This window comes from Carcharodon carcharias, chromosome 3 (assembly GCF_017639515.1).
Source record: "Carcharodon carcharias isolate sCarCar2 chromosome 3, sCarCar2.pri, whole genome shotgun sequence".
NCBI lineage: Eukaryota > Metazoa > Chordata > Chondrichthyes > Lamniformes > Lamnidae > Carcharodon > Carcharodon carcharias.
In genome coordinates this window covers 210,947,212-210,968,931 of record NC_054469.1, presented here as the reverse complement: position 1 = coordinate 210,968,931, position 21,720 = coordinate 210,947,212, and the positions used below count along the sequence as shown (strand labels likewise).

The following is a 21,720-nucleotide window of genomic DNA, read 5'->3' as shown; positions in this document are numbered from 1 at the left end:
TTTATTTATGTGGTAAGACCAGCATATATCGGCCATCCCTAATTGCACTCAAGAAGGCATAGTGAACCACCTTAGTGAAGTGCTGCAGCCCGTGTGGTGAAGGTGCTCCCAGACCAGAAGGAAAAAAAACAGTGTGGACCAGTACTCTTACTTCCAAGTTTTACTGGTGTTCCATTTTAAGGGATACAAGGCCAATTCTGACCACTATCCCTATTTCCCAGTTTTTACTGCTTTTTCCTCTCTGGGAGGGAAAGGCTTCCAGGATTGTGACCCAGTGACAACAAAGAAACGGTAATATATTTCCAAGTCAGGATGGTGTATAATTGCAGGGAAATATGCATGCTGCCCTTGCCCTTTGAGGTTGCAGAGGTCACGGGTTTGAGAGGTGGTGCTGACAAGCCTTGGCAAGTTGCACTACATCACTGTACAAACTGCAACCACAATGTGTTGGTGGTTGAGGGAGAGAATGTTTAAGGTGGTGGATGTGGAACCAATTGAAACAGGTTTTACCCTGGTGTCGAGTTTTATGACTGTTCTTGGAGCTGCACCCATCTAGGCAAGTGGAGAGTATTCCATCACACTCCTGACTTGTGCCTTTTCCATGGTGGACAAGCTTTGGAGAGTCAGGAGGTGAGTTACTCGCCACAGAATTCCCAGCCTCTGACCTGTAGCCCCAGAATGTACTTGGCTAGTTCAGTTAAGCTTCTGGTCAATGATGACCCTCAATGTTGATGGTGGGGGATTTAATGATGGTAACAGCATTGAATGTCGATGAGAGGTGCTTAGACTCACTTTTGTTGGAGATACTCATTGCCTGGTACTTGTGTGGCACGAAAGTTATTCGTTACTTATCAGCTCAAGCCAAAATGTTGTCCAGATCTTACTGCAAGTGGGCATGGACTACTTAATTATCTAAGGAGTTGTGAATGGAGCTGAGAGCTGCGCAATCATCAGTGAACATTTCCAAGCGATTGGAAGATCATTGAAGCTGAATATGGTTGGGCCTATGACAATGCCCTAACCAATTCCTGCAGCAGTGATGTTCTGGGATGATTGGCATCTAACAACCACAACCATTCTCCTTTGCATGTGGCATGATTCCAATCAGTGGAGAGATCCCCCTACCCACTGCCCCCCGCTCCCCATCCCCTACCTCCCCAGAGTCCCATTGCTTTCAATTTTACTGAGGTTCCTTGATGCCACACTTGGTCCAAAGGTGGTCAAGGGCAGTCACTCTCACCTTGCCTCTGGAATTCAGCTTTTTTGACCACATTACGGACCAAGGCTATAATGAGGTCTGGAAATTTGTGAAACGCAAGCTGAGTATTAGCGGGCAGGTTACTGGCGAGTACGTTGACAGCACTGTCAATGGCCCACTTTGCAGATGACCTGTGACTCTGAGATGCAAGCACATACTCCTTAAGACAAATGGAGATGGTGCAGGAAGGTAGGGCTGAGGTAGAAGCTGTAATCTTGTTGAACAGTGAAGCAGGCTTGAAGGCCCAAGTGACATACTTAAGCTCCTATTTTTAAAAGTCTTACACTCCTTGATAATCAAATAAATGTGCGTTGCTGAGCCCCAAGACCTCAATCACCAAGCTACAAAGTTATTGGAACACCATCACCTTTAGGTTTCCCTTCGCATTCTTGAACACATTGTCCTTTGTCCAGGGCCTGAATTTTACTCCTGGCGGGCGTGCACCATCTGCAGGCCTGGGAGTGGCCGGGAAACAGGCCCCTGACCGCGATTTCAGGTTGGGTGGCCAATTAACGGCCAGCTAGCGCAAAACACGCGCTGAAACGTTCAGTGCTGTTAGGGTGAGGGTGGGAAGAGACTGGGCATGGGTGAGCGCCGCAAGGAAGCTCCCTGAAGGCAGGCAGTTGCCAACCTGAAAATGTTCAAATAAAGGTTTAAAAATCTGCAAAAAAAAAGGAAAGCCCATGCATCACAATCAAGCACCTGAAGATATAGCTGATAAAAATGTTGTCTGCAGATATTTATTTTTATTCTATTTCACAACAGTGAAATTTCATCCCCTCTTGGATGAGGTTTGATGAAAAATGTAAAGGCCGCCTGGCTGATTCGCTCGGCCACCAACCGTAAAGTTGTACAGGCCATGAAAAATCAGAGACAATTGCGCTGTTATTCAGCCTAATCGCCCTCTTAATTGTCAGCAGGTGCTTCAGACTTCTGCGCGCGCCCGCCGAGCGAAATATCGTGCGAGTGTGTGATGACGTCGGGACACTTGCCCGAAGTCTTCTCGTGCGATTACACCCGATCGGGTCAGGCACACATCCACCCACAGGAGGTAAAATTCTGGCCCAGAATTCCGGTCTAAATCTTAGAATTAACACTATTGTGGGAACATCACCACCAGGGTGCAGTGGCTCAAGAATAAATCCCATTAGCATCCTCTCAAGGACAAAAAACGTGGCTTTGCCAGCATCACCACATCCCATGAACAGATAGGACTGCTTTGCACGTATACTTGACTTGCTTTAGCACCATTCTTCAGGCTTGACAACTATTTTGCCGATTTGGTTTCTGGATCCCCCATTCACCTTCTCTCCCACTTCCTTTGCTGCAGGGACAATTGGAGGAATGGATGCCACTTGCATATACAATAAATTGAGAGTTACAGCACAGGAGACAATTCGTCCCATCTCATTGGCGCTTCCATTGAGCAAATCAAAACTAATCCCAATGCTCCACATTCTCCCCATTGCCCTGGATCTCCCTCTGCTTCCAATAATCATCCAATTTTCCCTTAAGATGCAAGGTTCTTTGCCTCAGCTAACCCTGTGACAACGAATTTCATGGTCTCAATCACTGAAGAACTCACTCCTACCCTTTCTCCTCATGATTTTAGCTAGAATTTGATATCAATGAGCCCTCAGCACAGATTTGATATCAATGGGCCCTCATCAGGGGTTCCTCCGCTAGCAGAAATAATCTTTTTCTCGTTCACTATCAAAACCATCCTTGATTATTAAACCCCTGTTAAATTGCCTGTTAGCTTTCTTCAACCCCTGTAGGAATGGGACTAGTAACTCAGCTTTTTTCATATATACCTTATACCCTATAAGTAAGTATAGCTGTTTTTCTCTGGTGAGTCTACACTGTACACTCTCTAAGATTTTAATGGGCCTTTCTATAATGAGATGTAAAACAAAATTGCACATGGTAGGCCATCTGTGGTCTAACCATTGCCATGTCGAAATTATTCATTACCTCTTTGCTATTGTGTTTACGCCAGTACTTATGGAATCTAAAATGCTAGTATCATTTATATATTATATAGTTACAATTAGGAAGTGCATCCAGCCATCTAGGAGTGCAGCAAGAAGCCTAAAGGACCTTCGTGCATTATCACTTTAGAGCCTGCACCAGACCCTCGATGTGTAGCTGCTCACCTGTACGATACTGTTACATTCAACATTTCATTACACTGTGCTTTTCAATAGGATAAATCGAGATACACTGGCACATACATAAGATGGTCTGAAGCAATTTAAGCCTCTAACACCCTTGAAATCATTTGATGTGGGAACTTCAAAGGCAATGAAGTCAGAGGCTGCCCCAGAGCACAGGGTCCTACTTTGTGACTAGCACTCGCTCAACTGCAGTAGCATCTTACAGAGCCACATTTAACAAAAGTGCCAGCAATTGGACACAGAATTTTCCTCACTTTAGCTATGTTCGGAATGAAAGACAAAATTGTGGCCACAACTCTTGCTCTGCTGAAGCTTGCCAAGATTCATACCTCACAGATAAGTTACAGTCTCCTATCTGAGAAAATCAGCTACATGAGTCACTTGATTTTGACAAAATGCATCACAAGGCCTAGGGTGGAGATTGGGATAATGCAGCTGATTCCCTGCAACCATGGATTGCTCGCTTTGCTGTTTGACAGAAACACATGGCACAACTCTTGTGACATCAATCAAGCAAAGAATCCCCAGAGGCACTGGCTGAATCACAGAAGCATAGAATCATACAACACAGAAGGTGGCCATGCAGCCCATCATGCCTGTGCTATCTCTTTGAAAGGGTTATCCAATTAATCCCATTCCCCAGTTCTTTTCCCTATAAGCGAGAGGCCACAACACAGTGCATGCATGAAGTACTGAAATAACAAATGCTTTCCATCACCGTATCATTATCCTTCAACAAAGTTATGCACAGAACACAGTTTCTCCGAATAGCAGTTTGGCAGTGTGCACAGAAAAGGCAGGCAGTGAGCACTAAAAGCTTTCAGTAACCCAACAATGCTGCTGGCGTTGGGTGTGGTGCCATTGGGTGCGGTGCCATTGGGTGCGGTGCCAAGAGTAACTTACATGTTGTAAGGTTTTGATCCATGCTCCAAATAACCTAAGCTACCGAAATGAACAAATCTTGGTGTTTGGATTTAGGATCTATTCACTAATGAGGCAGCAGGGGGAAAAAACCATCCCAATTGCCCATGCCTTGAACTCAACCAGGATAAACCAGAGGGTAGGAAGCACAAGTTCTAGGCTTTCATGGAACGATAGCCAGAGAACCACAATAGTTTCCATTTACATAGCACTGTTAACATGGTAAAATGTCCCAAGGATCTTTCACAGGAGCATTATAAAACAAAATATGCACTGAACCACATAACTGGCTATTGGCTTAGGTGACCAAAAACTTTGTTAAAGAGGTAAGCTTTAAGTTGCGAATTAAAGTCGGAAAGAGTGAAGGATAGGAAATTTCTTTTTGGAAGGGACTTTCAGAGCCTAGGCCCTAGGCAGCTGAAGGCAAGGTTGCCAATGCTGGAGTCAGGGATGTGCAAGAGGTCAGAATTGGAGGAGTGCAGTGATCTCAGAGGACTGTAGGAGGAGATAGGGTGTTAATAGAATCCAGGCTGGTTGGTGAAGTCAAAACCAAGGCACAGAGCTTTTCTTTCTGAGAGAGCTTTTTGAATGTTCAGTCTCATAGCTCTCCCCTCACTCACCCAGTGTCCCAGCTGCCCCGTATTTATTCTCTTTTGAGTATATCAGTAAACTAAAATAATTAACAAATTAACCAATTAAATGAACTGATAGCCCTTAAAAGGACACTGTAACAAAAGACAACATCTGAAAGGAAACTTATCGAATCAAATTAAAACATTATTGTGGGGGCTGATGAAACACTCCAGCCCCCACGGTGCCCACTGGCCACAGAAGGCCCCCATGTGCTCAAAGTGCTAAATTTGTCAATGCCCTTAATCTGTGTAACAATATAATTAACATATTATTAACAGAGGGAGGAGTGAGATTGTGGAGGGGTCTGAAGACAAGGCTGAAAGAACATTAAAATTTTCTGATACCAAGATAAGCATTGTCATATGAAGTTCACAGCCTTTAAAAACATCTAGCAGTGATTGTTGGAGTTGCAAGAGAGCTTTCAAAGTTTTTTTTTTCATTCTGCACTTTACCTCTGACAGTCTACATGCCTATAGACCACTGCAAAACTTTACTCTCTTCATCCAGAGATCAAGAGTTCTGGATAAGAATTACAGCTATATCAATGGACATTTCCTCATGTACAGTTATATTAGAGGGGTTGGAACAGCAAAAGACAGAGGAAAGGAAGGTAAAATAGTTATTTCAGGTTGATGCAACCCACAAGACGCTCCCCAAATTCTTACAGGCCATACAAGAGTGCATGGGGATCTCATTGAGAAGTTCCGGGAAGAGGGTACTTCACTAGAGGGGCAACAGTTGTCCCAGTTCCTGCAGGAAGATCTGCAGCTAGGGTCACTGCCCAGGCAACAACTTGTATTTACATAGTGCCTTTAATGCAATAAAATGTCCCAAGGCCCTTCACAGGCCACAGTGTGCACATCACCCTTCCAGGGTGACATACATCCTCGGAGTCACTAAAGGTGAACAAGTAAAATGTCAATGCAAGTGTAAAACAGGTGAAGTCGATTTTGTAAAGCAGTATATTTTAGCAACCAGAGGAAATCTATGCAGATTGCTTCTTTACCTTTTTAAAGACAGTGAAGCTCACCAAAAATATCATATGCTGCTTATATGATAGGCCTTGGTCTCTGGCAAAATCAATACTTATGCGGAAGAGTTGCCAGGTCTGGTTAAGTTCTCCCATTGTCTCTCTAGTTGTCCCTCTAGTTGTAGAGCTGAATATAAAGTCTGATGCTGTAACATTAACAGGATTGTAGTGTGTGCAGTCCAGAGCCAGAGCGACACCAATAGACAGGAATCACTATTTGAATTTCGGTCCCTAAAATTTAATCTGCCTCTTTCAACATTGCAAGAGTTAGAATCAGATCACTGGAACAATTGAACTGTCCCCTCTGCCAGACAAAATATGGGACTTTGTAACTAGCTTAAAAAGGCAAATCTATTGAAAGGGAATACCAGAGCCAGTGACTATGTTTGTCAACTATTCTCTGTATAGCTCTTTGTTTGCATGCTGCTGCAATTCTGTACATGGTGGCACTGTTTAAATAAGGCCTCTGACTGTATGTGACAAAGAAGGTTGCACTTTGTGACACCAGTACTCCTGACCAGAATGGTTAATTCTCCCATCAATCAGGCCTGGAGACCGCATTGCTGTAAAGGACAGTGATTTCAGTAATTAGTCATGAATTCCATTTAAATAGACACTGTAGACTGCTGCAATGTACTGTTTAAATAGGATCTGTCTGCTGAGCAAATAGACTCTGAAGCATTAGTTGACACAGTGGTGTCAATGGACAATTTGACAACGAACAGAACATTGCTGCAAATAATTACTATAGTTCTAAAGCCAAAAGATTGAGCAGGGAGGGGAGTTGACAATAAATAAAGCACAGGCACTCACCCCTCTTGTGGTCCACTTTGGTGACGGCCTGGATGAGGAGTGGTGCATTGGACTCTGTGTACTCCACAAACACCAGCAGCAGCTTCAGGGCTGTCTTCACCACCAGGCGGAACTACACGAGAAACAGATACAAAAGATTATTCCGAGAAATGTTGCTCCAACTTCATGATGGGCGAAAGAACTGCCTTTTAAAACAAAATACAGGTAACTTCTCCAAAAATCAATCTGAATTCATGGAAACGACCCACCAATAGAGACTGATCATTTGTCAACTCTGTCCAATCGAAAACAAGGCATGTGATAAAGTGCCACATGAAAGGTATAAGCTGCTCAAGATAAGAGCTTGGGGTGTTGGAGCTGATGTGTTTGCATGTAAAGAGGATTGGCTAACAGACAAGAAATAGAGTTGGGATAAATGGGCCATTTTTAGTTAGCAAACTGTATTGAATAGACTGCCACAGGATTCAGTCTGGGGCATCAAATATTTATGACCTATGTTAACAATTTGGATAAGGGACCAACTCTATTACAGCCAAACTTGCTGATGATACAAAGAAAGGCAAGAAAGCAAGTTTTGAGGAGGATACAAAGATTCTTCAAAGGGATCTAGATAGGTTAAGCAAGTAGGCAAAAATTTGGCAGATGGAGTATAGCGTGGGAAAATGTAAGGTTGTCCACTTTGGCAGATAGAGCAGAAAAGCAGATTATTTAAATGGAGAGTGTGTGTAGAATTTTGCAGTAGAGAGTACTCTGCAACACTCTGGATGTCCTTGTAAATGAATCACAAAAAGTTAGCATGCAGGTGCAGCAAATAAGTATGCAAATGGAATGTTGCTACAACTGTACAGGACATTACTTAAGGAAGGATATATTTGCGTTGGAAGCAGTTCAGAGAAAGCTCACTAGGTTGATTCTGGGGATGAAGGAGTTGTCTTTATGAGCAGGTTGGGCCTATACTCCTTGGAGTTTAGAAGACCGAGAGGTGATCTCATCAAAACATATAAGATTATGAGGGGGCTTGACAGGGTAAATGCTGAGAGGATGTTTCACTGTCTGAGGGAATCTATAGCTAGGGGAACAGTTTAAGATAAAGGGTCTTCCATTTAAGACAGTGATGAAGAGGATTTTTTTTCACAGAATCACAGAATTTTAATGGCAAAGTAGGAGGCCAATCAGCCCATCATGTCTGCACCGACTCTCCAAATGAGCATTATGACCTAGTGCCATTTCCCCATACCACTGCATATTGTTTCTATTCAAGTAATTGTCTAATGCCCTTTTGAATGCTTCGATTGAACCTGCCTCCAACGCATTCCAGGTAGTGCATTCCAGATCCAAAATATTCGTTGTGTGAGAAGTTTTTTCTCACATCACATTCGCTTCTTTTGAAAAATCACTAAATCTGTGCCCTCTCATTCTTGATCCTTATACAAGCAAGAACAGCTTCTCCCTATCTACTCTGTAAAGTTTCCTAATGATTTTGAACATCTCTATCAAATCTCTGCTTAGCCACCTTCTCTCCAAGGAGAACAGTCCCAACCTCTCCAATCTATCTTCATAACTGAAGTTTCTTATCCCTGGAACCATTCCTGTAAACCTCTTCTGTGCTCTCTCCAATGTGTTCACATCCTTCCTATAATATGGCACCAGAACTGTACACAATAGTCCAGCTGAGGTTTGACAAGTGTCTTATATAAATTCAGCATAACCTCCCTGCTCTTGTACTCTATGCCCCTATTAATAAAGCCCAAGATATTATATGCTTTATTAACTGTTCCCTCCACCTGACCCTGCCACCTTCAATAATCTATGCACATATACACCCAGGTCTTTCTGCTCCTGCACCCCCTTCAAAATTTCACCCCTTATTTTACATTTTCTGTCCATGTTCTTCCTACCAAAACGCATCACCACACACTTCTCCGCACTGAACTTCATCTGCCACCTATCTGCCCACTCCACCAACTTGTTTATGTCCTCTTGAAGTTCCACATCGTCGTCCTCGCAGTTCACAACGCTCCCAAGCTTTGTACCATCCGCAAACTTTGAAATTGTCCCCTGCACACCGAGATCTAGATCATTAATATATTTCAGGGAAAGCAAGGGTCCCAATACTGACCCCTGGGGAACTCCACTACAAACCTTCCTCCAGCCCGAAAAATATCCAATGACCATTACTCTCTGCTTCCTAGTTTCCAGCCAATTCTGTGTCCATATTACTACTGTACCTTTTATTCCATGAGCAATAATTTTTCTCACAAGTCTGTTGTGTGTCAGATGCCTTTTGAAAGTCCATGCACACATCAACAGCATTACCCTCATTGACCTTTTCTGTTGCCTCTTCAAAAAACTCCAACAAGTTAGTCAGGGTGTCATTAATGTTTTGAATTCTGTTTTACAGTGAGCAGTGGACTGGGTCATGAAATATATTCAAGACCAAGTTAAACAGGTTTTTAAATCTACAAGGGAGTTGATGGTTATGTGGGACAGGCTGGAAAGTGGAGTTAAGGCCTCAACCAGATCAGCCATGATCTTATTGAACAAGGCATCAGGCTCGATAGGCTGAATGCCTACCCTTGCTCCTATTCCTTGTGATTTTATGAAAAACAATTGTATTAACACAGTGAAATGCTCCAAGGTGCTTCACAGGAGCACTACCAAATACAATTTAACGCCAAGTCACAAAAGGAGCTGTTCATGACCAAAAGGGTGGTCAATGCAGTACATTTTAAAGAGCATCTTAAAGGAAGAAAGAGAGGTACAGAGGCACTATGGTTTAAGGGAGGGAATTCCAGGCTTAGGGCCTAAGCAACTCAAGGTATGGCTGCTAATGATGGAGCGATTAAAATTAAGGATGCTCAAAAGGCCAGAATTGGAGGAGCACAGAGATCTTGGAGAGTTATGGGGCTGACAGAGATTACAGAGGGAGGGATTATAAATAAATGGTAAGAATCTTAAAATTGAGGCGTTGTTTAACCACAAACCAATGTATGTTACTCAGCATGGGGTTATAGGTGAATGGCACTTGAAGCCTTTTAAGACATGGACAGCAGAGTTTTGGATGACTTCAACTTTATGGAAGATGGAAGGCCTGCCCGGAGAGGTTTGGAATAGTCAAGTCTAGAGGTAACAAAAGCATGGATTAGGGTTTCAGCAGCAGTTGAAATGTGGCAGGTGTGGACTCAAGAATGGGCATCCATGAGGGGCTGGGGGCCATCAGCAGCAGCAGAATTATACTCAAACACAATCAGTAACCTCATGGCCAGGCATGTCCCCCACTCTACCATTGCCATCAAACAAGGGGATCAACCCTGATTCAAGGAAGAGTGCAGGAGGGCATGCCAGTACCAGGCATATCTAAAAATGAGGTGTCAACCTGGTGAAGCTATAACACAGGACTACTTGCATGCCAAACAGCATAAGCAGCAAGTGACAGACAGAGCTAAGCAATCCCACAACCAATGGATCATATCTAAGTCCTGCCACATCCAGTCGTGAATGGCGGTGGACAATTATACAACCCACTGGAGGAGGAGGCTCCACAAATATCTCCACCGTCAATGATGGGGGAGCCCAGCACATCAGTGCAAAAGATAAGGCTGAAGCATTTGCTACAACCTTCAGCCAGAAGTGCCAAGTGGATGATCCATCTCGGCCTCCTCCGGCGATCCCCAGCATCACAGATGCCAGCCTTCAGCAAATTCGATTCACTCCACTTGATATCAAGAAATGGCAGAAGGCACTGGATACTACAAAGGCTATGGGCCCTGACAATATTCCAGCAGTAGTTCTGAAGACTTGAGCTCCAGAACTTGCTGCGGCTCTAGCCAAGCTGTTCCAGGACAGCTACAACATGGGTATCTAGCCGACTATGTGGAAAATTGCCCAGTTAAGTCCTGTACACAAAATGCAGGACAAATCCAACCCGAAATCCAATGATCATCCCGTCAGTCTACTCTCGATCATCAGTAAAGTAATGGAAGGGGGCATCAACAGTGCTATCAAGCGGCACTTGCTCAGCAATAACCTGCTCACTGAAGCCCAGTTTGGGTTTCACCAGGGCTACTCGGCTCCTGACCTCATTACAGCCTTGGTTCAAACATGGATAAAAGAGCTGAACTCCTAATGTGGGGTGACCGACTGCCCTTGATATCAAGACCACATTTGACCAAGTGTGGCATCAAGGAGCCTCAGCAAAATTGGAGTCAATGGGATTCTTGGGGAAAATTCTCAACTGGTTGGAGCCATACCTAGCACAAAATAAAGATGGTTGTTGTTATTGGAGGTCAGTCATCTCAGCTTCAAGATATCATCGCAGGAGTTTCCCAAGGTAGTGCCCTCAGTCCAACCATCTTCAGCTGCTCATCAATGACCTTCCTTTCATCCTAAGATCAGAAGTTGGGATGTTTGCTGATGGTTGCGCAATGTTAGCACTATTTGCATCTCCTCAGATACTGAAGCAGTCGATGTCCAAATGCAGCAAGACCAGGACAATATCCAGGCTTGGGCTGACAAGTGGCAAGTAACATTCACACCACACAAGTGTCAGGCAGTGACCATCTCCAACAACAGAGAATCCAACAACTGCCCCTTGACTTTCATTTGCATTACCATCACTGAAACCCCCACTATCAACATTCTGGGGGTTGCCATTGACCAGAAACTGAACTGGGTTAGCCATGTAAATATTGTGGCTACAAGAGCAGGTCAGAGGTGACAAGTAACTCACCTCCTGACTCCCTAAAGCTTGTCCACCATCTACAAGGCATAAGTCAGGACTGTAATGGAATACTCTCCACTTGGCTGGATAAGTGCAGCTTCAACAACACACAAGGAGCTTGACATCATCCAGAACAAAGCAGCCTGCTTGATTGGCACCACATCCACAAACATTCATTCCCTCGACCACTGGTGCACAGTAGCAGCAATGTGTACCATCTACAAAAAGCACTGCAGGAATTCACCAAGGGTCCTTAGACAGCACCTTCCAAACCCATGACACTACCATCTAGAAGAACAAGGGCAGCAAATAGATGGGAAGACCACCACCTGGAAGTTCCTCACCATCCTAACCTGGAAATATATCACCATTCCTTCACTGTCGCTGGGTCAAAATTCTGGAACTCCCTCCCTAACAGCACTGTGAGTGTACTTACACCACATGGACTGCAGCAGGTCAAGGCGGCAGCTCACCACCACCTTCTCAAGGACAACTAGAGATGGGCAATAAATGCTGACCCAGCCAGTGAAGCCCACGTGCTGTGAATGAATTTTAAAAAACCTACCCTCAGAGAAGAAATACCTCCTCATCTCTATCTTAAATGGGTGACCCCTTACTCTGAGATTATGCCCTCTTGTCCTAGACTCTCCCACAATGGGAAACAACCTCTCAGCATCTACCCTGTCAAGCCCCCTAAGAATCTTATATTTTTCAATAAGACTGCCTCTCATTCTTCTAAATTCCAATGAGTACAGGCCCAACCAATTCAACATCTCCTCATAAGAAAATCCCTCCACACCCATCATTAGCCAAGTGAACCTTCCTTGGACTGCTTCCAATGCTAGTATATCTTTCCTTCGATAAGGGGACCAAAATTGTTCACAGTATTCTAGGTGTGGTCTAACTCGTGCTTTGCATAGTTTTAGCAAGACTTCCCTATTTTTATACTCCATTCCCTTTGAACATAAGAACAGAAGAGCAAAAGGAGTAGGCAATTCAACCTCTCGAGCCTGCCCCGCCATTCAATATGATCATGGCTGATTTCATTTCAGCCTCAACTCCAATTTCCCACACTCTCCCATAACCTTTCAACCTGTTACTAATTAAGAGTCTGTCTATCTCCTCCTTAAATTTATACAGCGTCCTAACATCCACTGCACTCTGAGGTAGTGAATTCCACAGATTCACAACCCTTTGAGAAAAGTAATTCCTCATCTCTGATTTAAATCTACCACCCCTTAGCCTAAAACCATGGCCTCTCATTCTAAAATGCCCCACAAGGGGAAATATCCGCTCCACGTCTACTTTGTCTGTCCCCTTTAGCATCTTATATACCTCAATTAGATCTCCTCTCATCCTTCTAAACTCTAGTGAGTATAGGCCTAAACTGCTCAATCTCTCCTCATAAGACAAGCCCCACACCTCTGGAATCAATCTAGTGAACCTCCTCTGAACTGCCTCCAATGCAACCATATCCTTCCTCAAGTAAGGGGACCAAAACTGTGCACAGTATTCCAGGTGCGGTCTCAGCAATGCCTTGTACATTTGCAACAACACTTCCCTATTTTTATACTCTATTCCTTTAGCAATAAATGCCAAAATTCCATTTGCCTTACTTATTATCTGCTGTACCTGCATTCTAGCTTTCAGCGATTCATGCATGAGGACACCCAGATCCCTCTGCACTGAAGCATTCTGAAGTTTCTCTCCGTTTAAATAAGAAGTCGCCTTTTTATTCTTCTGACCAAATGGATAACCTCACACTTATCCATGTTAAATTCCATCTGCCAAATTTTGGCCCATTCACCTAACCTGTCCATATCCATTTGTAAATTTATTTCTTCCTTGCAACTTACTTTCCCACCTATTTTGGTGTCATCTGCAAACTTAGCTATAGTACCTTCTATTCCTAAACCCAAGTCATTAATATAGATTGTAAATGGTTGGGGCCCAAGGACTGAATCCTGTGTCACCCCACAAGTTACAGCTTGCCGTCCAGAAAAAGACCCATTTATCCCGACTCTCTGCTTTCTGTTGGTTAGCCAATCCTCTATCCAAGCTAATATATTACCCCTAACTCCGTGTGATCTTATCTTGTGTATTAATCTTTTGTGCGGCACCTTAACAAAGGCCTGCTAGATGTCCAGATATACTACATCTACAGGATCCCTATTATCCACTTTGCTTGTCACATCTTCAAAGAACTCTAGCAAATTAGTCAAACATGATTTACTCTTCATAAAACCATGCTGACTCTGATGGATTGCATTTTGGCTTTCCAAATGCCCCATTTTAACTTCCTTAATAATGGATTCCAACAATTTCCCAATGACAGACGTTAAACTAACTGGTCTATAGTTTCCCACTTTCTGTCTCCCCCTTTTTGAATAAGTGCGTTATATTAGCATTTTTCCAACCCACTGGAACCTTTCCAGAATCCAGGGAATTTTGGAATACTATAGTCAATGCATCCACTAAATCTGCTTCCACTTCCTTTAAGACCCTGGGATGTAGGCCATCAGGTCCTGGGGACTTGTCACCCTTTAATCCCAATAGTTTTCTCACTACTTTTTCTCTAGTGATGGTGATTGTTCTAAGTTCCTCCTTCTCTATATCCTCTGCACTACCTGTTACTATTGGGGTGGTACTAGTGTCCTCTACCGTGAAAACGGAGGGAAAATATTGATTAAGCGTCTCTGCCATTTCTGCGTTCCCCACTATTAACTCCCCAGTCTCTTCCTCCAAGGGACCAACATTCACTTTAGCTACTCTCTTTCCTTTTATATACTTGTTGAAGCTTTTGCTATCAGTTTTTACATTTTGCGCTAGTTTTCTTTCATAATTTACCTCTGCTTTTTTTATTTTTTTTTAGTAACCCTTTGTTGATCTTTAAAAGTTTCCCAATCTTCCAGCCTGCCACTGACCTTTGCAATTTGATATGCCTTAATTTTTGCCTTTATGTTATCTTTAACTTCCTTACTTAGCTATGGATGCGTTTTCCCCCTCTTACCATCTTTCTTCCTCTTTGGAATATATTTTACTTGGGAGGAATTGAATATCTCCTTAAATATCTGCCACTGTTCATCAATTGTCCTACCTTGTAGTCTTCCTGCCCAGCCCGCTGGGGCCAAATCTGCCCTTATACCTATGTAGTTACCTTTGTTTAACACCAGAACACAATTGTGGGACTCAAATTTCTTGCTCTCAAACTGAACTTGAAATTCTATCATGCTATGATCACTCTTCCCTGGAGGATCCTTTACTATGAGATCTTTAATTAATCCCATCTCATTACACAAAACCAAATCCAGAATAGCCTGCTCCCTGGTTGGTTCCACAACATATTGCTCCAAGAAAATCTCTAATACACTCTATGAACCCTCGCTTGTGGCTACCCTTGCCAATTTGATTAGTCCAGTCTATATGCATATTAAAATCACCCATGATTATTGCTGCGCCTTTCTTACATGCTCCCAGTATTTCCTGGTTTATACTGTGCCCTACTGCTGAACTACTGTTTGGGGGCCTATAGCTTACTCCCACCAGGGACTTCTTTCCCTCGCTATTTCTTATTTCTGCCCAGACTGACTCTACTTCTTGCCGTCCAGTGCCTATATCATTCCTCACTATAGCACTGATCTCTTCCTTTACTAACAAAGCTACACCACCTCCTTTTCCTTCCTGCCGATCCTTCCGAAACACTGAGTTAAAATAAAAGCCAACATTCCATTTGCTTTCCCGCTGAACTTGTACGCTAGCTTTTTGGGATTCATGCACAAGGACTCCCAAATCCATCTGTGCTGCAGCTTTCTGCAATCTTTCTCTATTTAAATAATATTCAGCTCCTCTATTCTTCCTATCAAAGCGCATAACCTCACATTTTCCCACATTATATTCCATCTGCCGAGTTTGTGCCCACTCACCTAACCTGTCTATACCCCTCTGTAGACTCCTTGTGTCATCCTCACCATTCGCCTTCCCATTTATTTTTTGTGTCATCTGCAAAATTGGCAATAGTACATTCACTTCCCTCATCCAAGTCATTAATATGTGTTGTAAATAATTGTGGCCCTGGCACTAATCCCTGTGGGACTCCACTAGTTACAGGTTACCATCCTGAAAATGCCCCCCTTATCCCAACGCTGTCTTCTATTCGTTAGATAATCCTCTATCCATACTAATATGCTACCCCAAACACCATGGGCACTTATCTTACTAAGTAGCCTTATGTGCGGTACCTTATCGAACTCCTTTTGGAAATCCAAATATATTACATCTACTGACTCCCCTTTATCTAACCTGTGTTGTTACCTCCTCAAAGAATTCTAATAAAATTTTCAGGCATGATTTCCCCTTCATGAAGCCATGCTGACTCTGCTTGATCAGAATGTGGACTTCTAAATGCTCTGCTATTACATCCTTTTTAACAGACTCTTAACCTTGTTCCCAATGACAGATGTTAAGCTTCTTTTCTCCCCATTTTCCTCCAGAGAGGCTATGTTATTGAAAGCTTTTTCTTTTCTGAGCCAGATGAGATAGCATCAGTGCTGCTATTGGATTAACCAGGGTCTTGTGAATTGTGGGCTAATCCCCAGAACAAGGGCTCATCACTCAAGCGCTCCACCTGTAGGTCAGAATTAGAACTGCAGAGCCACTTTAAATAGAACCAAAGTCGGCTGGCGCTCCCAATTCACTTCATTTGCACAGCAAAGTGGAATCTTGGGCACTGGGATCAAGGCAGAAATGGGTGCACATTATCAGGCTGTACAGCAGAGCTGACTGCATCAGACTGACACTTATATTTTACGGGGGCTACACTTTCCCTAGGGATCTGGAAGCAAAGCCATAATGCATTGTATCTCTGACTGTTTTCAAGATTAGAAAACCACTTGATAGCAAACACACCGCTGCGGGCAGTTACATCATCTCAACAGGAACTGTTGAGACAGTCCAGAGCATTCCCATTGCAACTTTTGAGTTGCCAACTTTTCTTAAAAAGTAACAAACTTTGTTCATTCTAAACAGGTCAGCTAAAAGAATACTCAGGTGGTCTTTTTTGATTTGCGATCAGCTTCTGTCGCTGGTGAGTGGAAACCGTGCACCAACTTTTTATTAAGTGTTATCAGCAAATTATGGCAATGTATCTCCCCCCCCAAAAAACACACTTAAAAATCAATTGAAGTTGCTGCTTAATTCCCTTTGTCACCACCTGAAGACTTTTCACCTAGTCTCAGATGCCAGTATTTAATGATCGTGAATTAGAAGCAGAGTTGGACCTCGCACATAAATACACAGGGCCACTCTAGAACCCCATTACAAAGGTTTTCAAGCTGGCCTCTGCTTCGCCTTCATCGACAGCTGTTAATTGCACAGGCCGATAGTTGATTGAAACTCCACTGAATATTTACCCAAAGTATAAATATTGCCTAGACCAGGAAACCGAATTGCACACAACAATCAGAGAATGATCCAATAAATGCATACCCAGCCCGCACATTAACAGGCTTGGAAAATATGTTAAGCATTTATCAGGAATCATGTGCAGATAAGAGTTCTTTAAGGAAAACAAACATTTCTCTAATATAAAAACAGAAAATGCTGGAAAAACTCAGTATCTGTGGAGAGAGAAACAGAGTCAAGTTCTGGGCTCTTCTTCAGAGCTAACGGGAAGTAGAAATGCGATGAAATTTATACTGTTTAAGGGGGGTGGAGCAGGAGAAGCTGGATGTAATAGGTGATAGATGGGGGCTAAGGAGAGATTTTCAAAGATATTGCAGGCACAGACATTTCTCTATCCTTTCTGATCTCACTGAAGGGTAATCTCAGGCTAAAAGGTAAGAACAGTAATTTAGAAAGCATCTCCCCAGGCAGTTACAGTACTTTAAACCACTGGTCTTAGTATTCTAATCTTCAGGCTTCCTCAGGGATATCCTCCACTTTAGCATTTAAAATGGGTAACCTTGACACAGATTCAGCAGATCTGATCATACTTTACTTCTGTTCCAACCTCCACCATATTAAATGCCCACCTAAAATAATGCTTTGCAGAGGGCTTAAAGATGCATTTTCATGTGGGCAAAAGGCAACTTACTTAAAAACGTAGACATCGGTAAACAGGATTATTTTTCACAGTAGAACTGGAACACAGTGCTTGCAATGAGTGATTTGCAACAGTAGATGGCAATCACATACAGTACTGTATCCAAAAAAAAAATGGGACTTGCTGGCTCCTGAAATTACCTGTGTAACATTCCCAGTTACTTCCAGTTCAATCTCCCTCTCTCCTCTTATTTTTACACCCATCAATCTTTAGCTCTGTTACTTCTACGCTTAAGCGCAGGGCTTTAGGCCTGTTAGTGGGTGATAAGAATAAGGTACAAATGGGGACCAAAGAGAGCAGACTATCCTTCACTGCCCCTAAGGTAAAACACAATTTTAAAATTTGAGACGGAAAGTTATCTAAATAGGGGTAAATTGTGATGCACTTCAGAAATATTTGTTTCTTGAACATATTGTAACTGGCGCTGGATATTTGTCAGAGGAAATCTGTGAACCGCATCCAGAAAGTACAAGTAGTGAGAGTTTGGGGGGGAAAAAAGAGAGTGGGGGAGTCCCAGTGAGGATATTACATTCAGGTAGCACAGAGTTTACAAATCGGTAACTGAAGACGGACAAAGGTAAGTGGGCTGTGCAGCTGCCAGGCCGGTGTGCTGGTAGTGAGGGTGGGGGTAGGTGTTGTCGCCTGGCAGCCATTGCTCCTGGAAGGCCCCTCAGTCAGCTCGAGTGCCCGATTTAGGAGAATCCCTCCCCAGCCCCCATCGAGCCCCAAGTCTCCCCACTCGGCAGGAAGAGGCCCTTGACTGACCCCTGAAGTTGCCCATTTTGGGTGGCAAGGCTGTTTTCCACCTTCCCACGGCAACACGCCATGGCAGCGGGAAGGTGGTGGGCACGCCACCCTGCCTTCCCTCGCCATTTTACAGGCCCTCCGCCTCCCCCCCACCCTACCCCACTCCACCCCCGGCACAGTCGCTAAAGGGCTGGCAAAATCCAGCCCTTGATTTGCAGAACAGATCTTACGGAGACCGTGCTGGGCTCCCTCATTGCCCAACAATAGGCGGGCTCCCCAGAAAGCCCAGTTGCTACTGGGGTCCACACCCCTTGACTGGCAAGTTACGCGGCTCCGCCCCAATCGCCTGTCATGGTTTACAAGCTACTGGGCTCCCCACCCCCATCACCGTCATGCCAGCCCAGAAAGCTTATAAAAACGTGAAGGGGCTGAATGTGACACGGGGCCGATTTCCCTTTTGAGTTTGGAAAACAGACGGCCGGACCATTTCCACGTCCTGAACCAACAACGATGGGGAGGGGCAGGGAGACACGAGGGGGCTGCATAAAGCAGTCACAGGTCCCACTGCTCTGAAGGAGAGCCATACAGACTCGAAACGTTAACTCTGCCTTTCTCTCCACAGATGCTGTCAGGACTGCTGAGTTTTTCCAGCATATTTTGGTTTTTGTTTCAGATTTTCAGCATCTGCAGTATTTTGCCTTTGTCCCATTGTTTTTTTCACAGGGCTGGCCTGTTAATTGGTTTGGGCAGGGGGAGAGGCGTTGGGCAGCCAGGTAGTGGCTGCGGGTCAGGGTTAGAGGCGGGACTGAACACGTGCAGGCCTGATTTAAATAGGCCAGGGCAGCCGTAACTGCGGCTGTTATTTTACTCAGTGGATCGCAGCTACAATCATGGAACAGGAGAGGCAGAGGCCTGGAAACCAGGGCAGGACTGCCCCTTACTTTGCAGGTTCACCTTGAGCCAGTGAGGGAGAGAAGGGAAGTCCTCTTGCTGTAAGGCAACTGGAGAAGGCCACCCTCCCAAACCAAGCTGGCCTGGATAGATGTGAGCAGATGAAGTGTGATGCGCAGAAACTGGGTCCAGTGCAGGAAAAGATTCAATGGCCCTATTTACTCTGGCAAGGGAAGTACAATGCCAAGCCCTCAGGTTAGGCTTCTGGGTATTCAGCCTCCTGCAGACCCTCCGCCGAGGAGCCCGAGGGCGCATGCTGCTCCTGTACATGAGAGGAGTGTGCACCCAGGACCCTTACTGACCCCTCAGCGAGCTAAAGGGCTGCTGAAGACCTGGCAGCACTGATGCATGCAGCTTCCTATATCAATGAGCCAATGGCTTTGGCCTTAGCATCCTGCGATGCCTTATCCCTCTCGTTTTTGCTCCTGCAGGAGAAAAGGGCACATAATGCCTGAGAAAAGGACAATGACAGAAGGGGTTCTGCATTTGCACACCACGGCCACTGTGGAGAAGGGAGCTTATTGAGATTGGCAGAGTGGCCCCCAGGAACAAATTGGGATGGCAATTTGGGCATTCCTGATGGAGGGGACGATTCCAGTGCCCTGGAATCTGAGTGTGAAGGGCAATCCACCCCACCTCCACCTGCTAGACACATCCATTATTGTCAGTAAGTACTGATTTCCACTTTTAGTCTTAGGAAGGGGTGCTACACAATCAATTATAACCCTAGTAAATGGTACTTCAAATGCTGGCTTAATCACTGCCATAACTTCGCTATCAGCTGACATGTTATACAGAATTTGACTACATCTTTATGCAATCCAGGCCAATAAAAATGTTTTTTGTAGTTTTGCTGGTGTCTTTCTAATTCCTAAATGTTCCCCCATTGGAATTTCATGAGTTATTCTCAGGGTCTCATTTCTATATCCAAATGGTATAACAATCTGATTTACTTCCCTATAAGAACAAAAAAACTGCGGATGCTGGAAATCCAAAACAAAAACAGAATTACCTGGAAAAACTCAGCAGGTCTGGCAGCATCAGCGGAGAAGAAAAGAGTTGACGTTTCGAGTCCTCATGACCCTTCGACAGAACTTGCGTTCGAGTCCAAGAAAGAGTTGAAATATAAGCTGGTTTAAGGTGTGTGTGTGGGGAGCGGAGAGATAGAGAGACAAAGAGGTGGAGGGGGGGTGGGGGTGTGTGGTTGTAGGGACAAACAAGCAGTGATAGAAGCAGATCATCAAAAGATGTCAACGACAATAGTACAATAGAACACATAGGTGTTAAAATTAAAGTTGGTGATATTATCTAAACGAATGTGCTAATTAAGAATGGATGGTAGGGCACTCAAGGTATAGCTCTAGTGGGTTTATTTTTTTTATTTTATATATAATGGAAATAGGTGGGAAAAGGAAAATCTTTATAATTTATTGGAAAAAAAAGGGGAGGGGGAAACAGAAAGGGGGTGGGGATGGGGGAGGGAGCTTACGACCTAAAGTTGTTGAATTCAATATTCAGTCCAGAAGGCTGTAAAGTCCCTAGTCGGAAGATGAGGTGTTGTTCCTCCAGTTTGCGTTGGGCTTCACTGGAACAATGCAGCAAGCCAAGGACAGACATGTGGGCAAGAGAGCAGGGTGGAGTGTTAAAATGGCAAGCGACAGGGAGGTTTGGGTCATTCTTGCGGACAGACCGCAGGTGTTCTGCAAAGCGGTCGCCCAGTTTACGTTTGGTCTCTCCAATGTAGAGGAGACCATATTGGGAGCAACGGATGCAGTAGACTAAGTTGGGGGAAATGCAAGTGAAATGCTGCTTCACTTGAAAGGAGTGTTTGGGTCCTTGGACGGTGAGGAGAGAGGAAGTGAAGGGGCAGGTATTGCATTTTTTGCGTGGGCATGGGGTGGTGCCATAGGAGGGGGTTGAGGAGTAGGGGGTGATGGAGGAGTGGACCAGGGTGTCCCGGAGGGAGCGATCCCTACGGAATGCCGATAAGGGGGGTGAAGGGAAGATGTGTTTGGTGGTGGCATCATGCTGGAGTTGGCGGAAATGGCGGAGGATGATCCTTTGAATGCGGAGGCTGGTGGGGTGATAAGTGAGGACAAGGGGGATCCTATCATGTTTCTGGGAGGGAGGAGAAGGCGTGAGGGCGGATGCGCGGGAGATGGGCCGGACACGGTTGAGGGCCCTGTCAACGACCGTGGGTGGAAAACCTCGGTTAAGGAAGAAGGAGGACATGTCAGAGGAACTGTTTTTGAATGTAGCATCATCGGAACAGATGCGACGGAGGCGAAGGAATTGAGAGAATGGGATGGAGTCTTTACAGGAAGCAGGGTGTGAGGAGCTGTAGTCGAGATAGCTGTGGGAGTCGGTGGG

The 21,720-nt window shown here is 44.5% G+C and overlaps 1 protein-coding gene across 6 annotated transcripts in view; it reads right to left on the bottom strand.

Moving 5' to 3' along the window:
• The window catches only part of LOC121275666 (FH1/FH2 domain-containing protein 3-like), a 592,370-nt gene that overhangs the window by 183,639 nt on the left and 387,011 nt on the right, over window positions 1–21,720 (bottom strand). For all 6 annotated transcript variants that reach the window (XM_041183184.1, XM_041183185.1, XM_041183186.1 and 3 more), the window contains exon 7: window positions 6,833–6,944. In XM_041183184.1, the coding sequence (XP_041039118.1) occupies window positions 6,833–6,944 (112 nt within the window). The remainder of the gene's footprint in view (window positions 1–6,832; window positions 6,945–21,720) is intronic.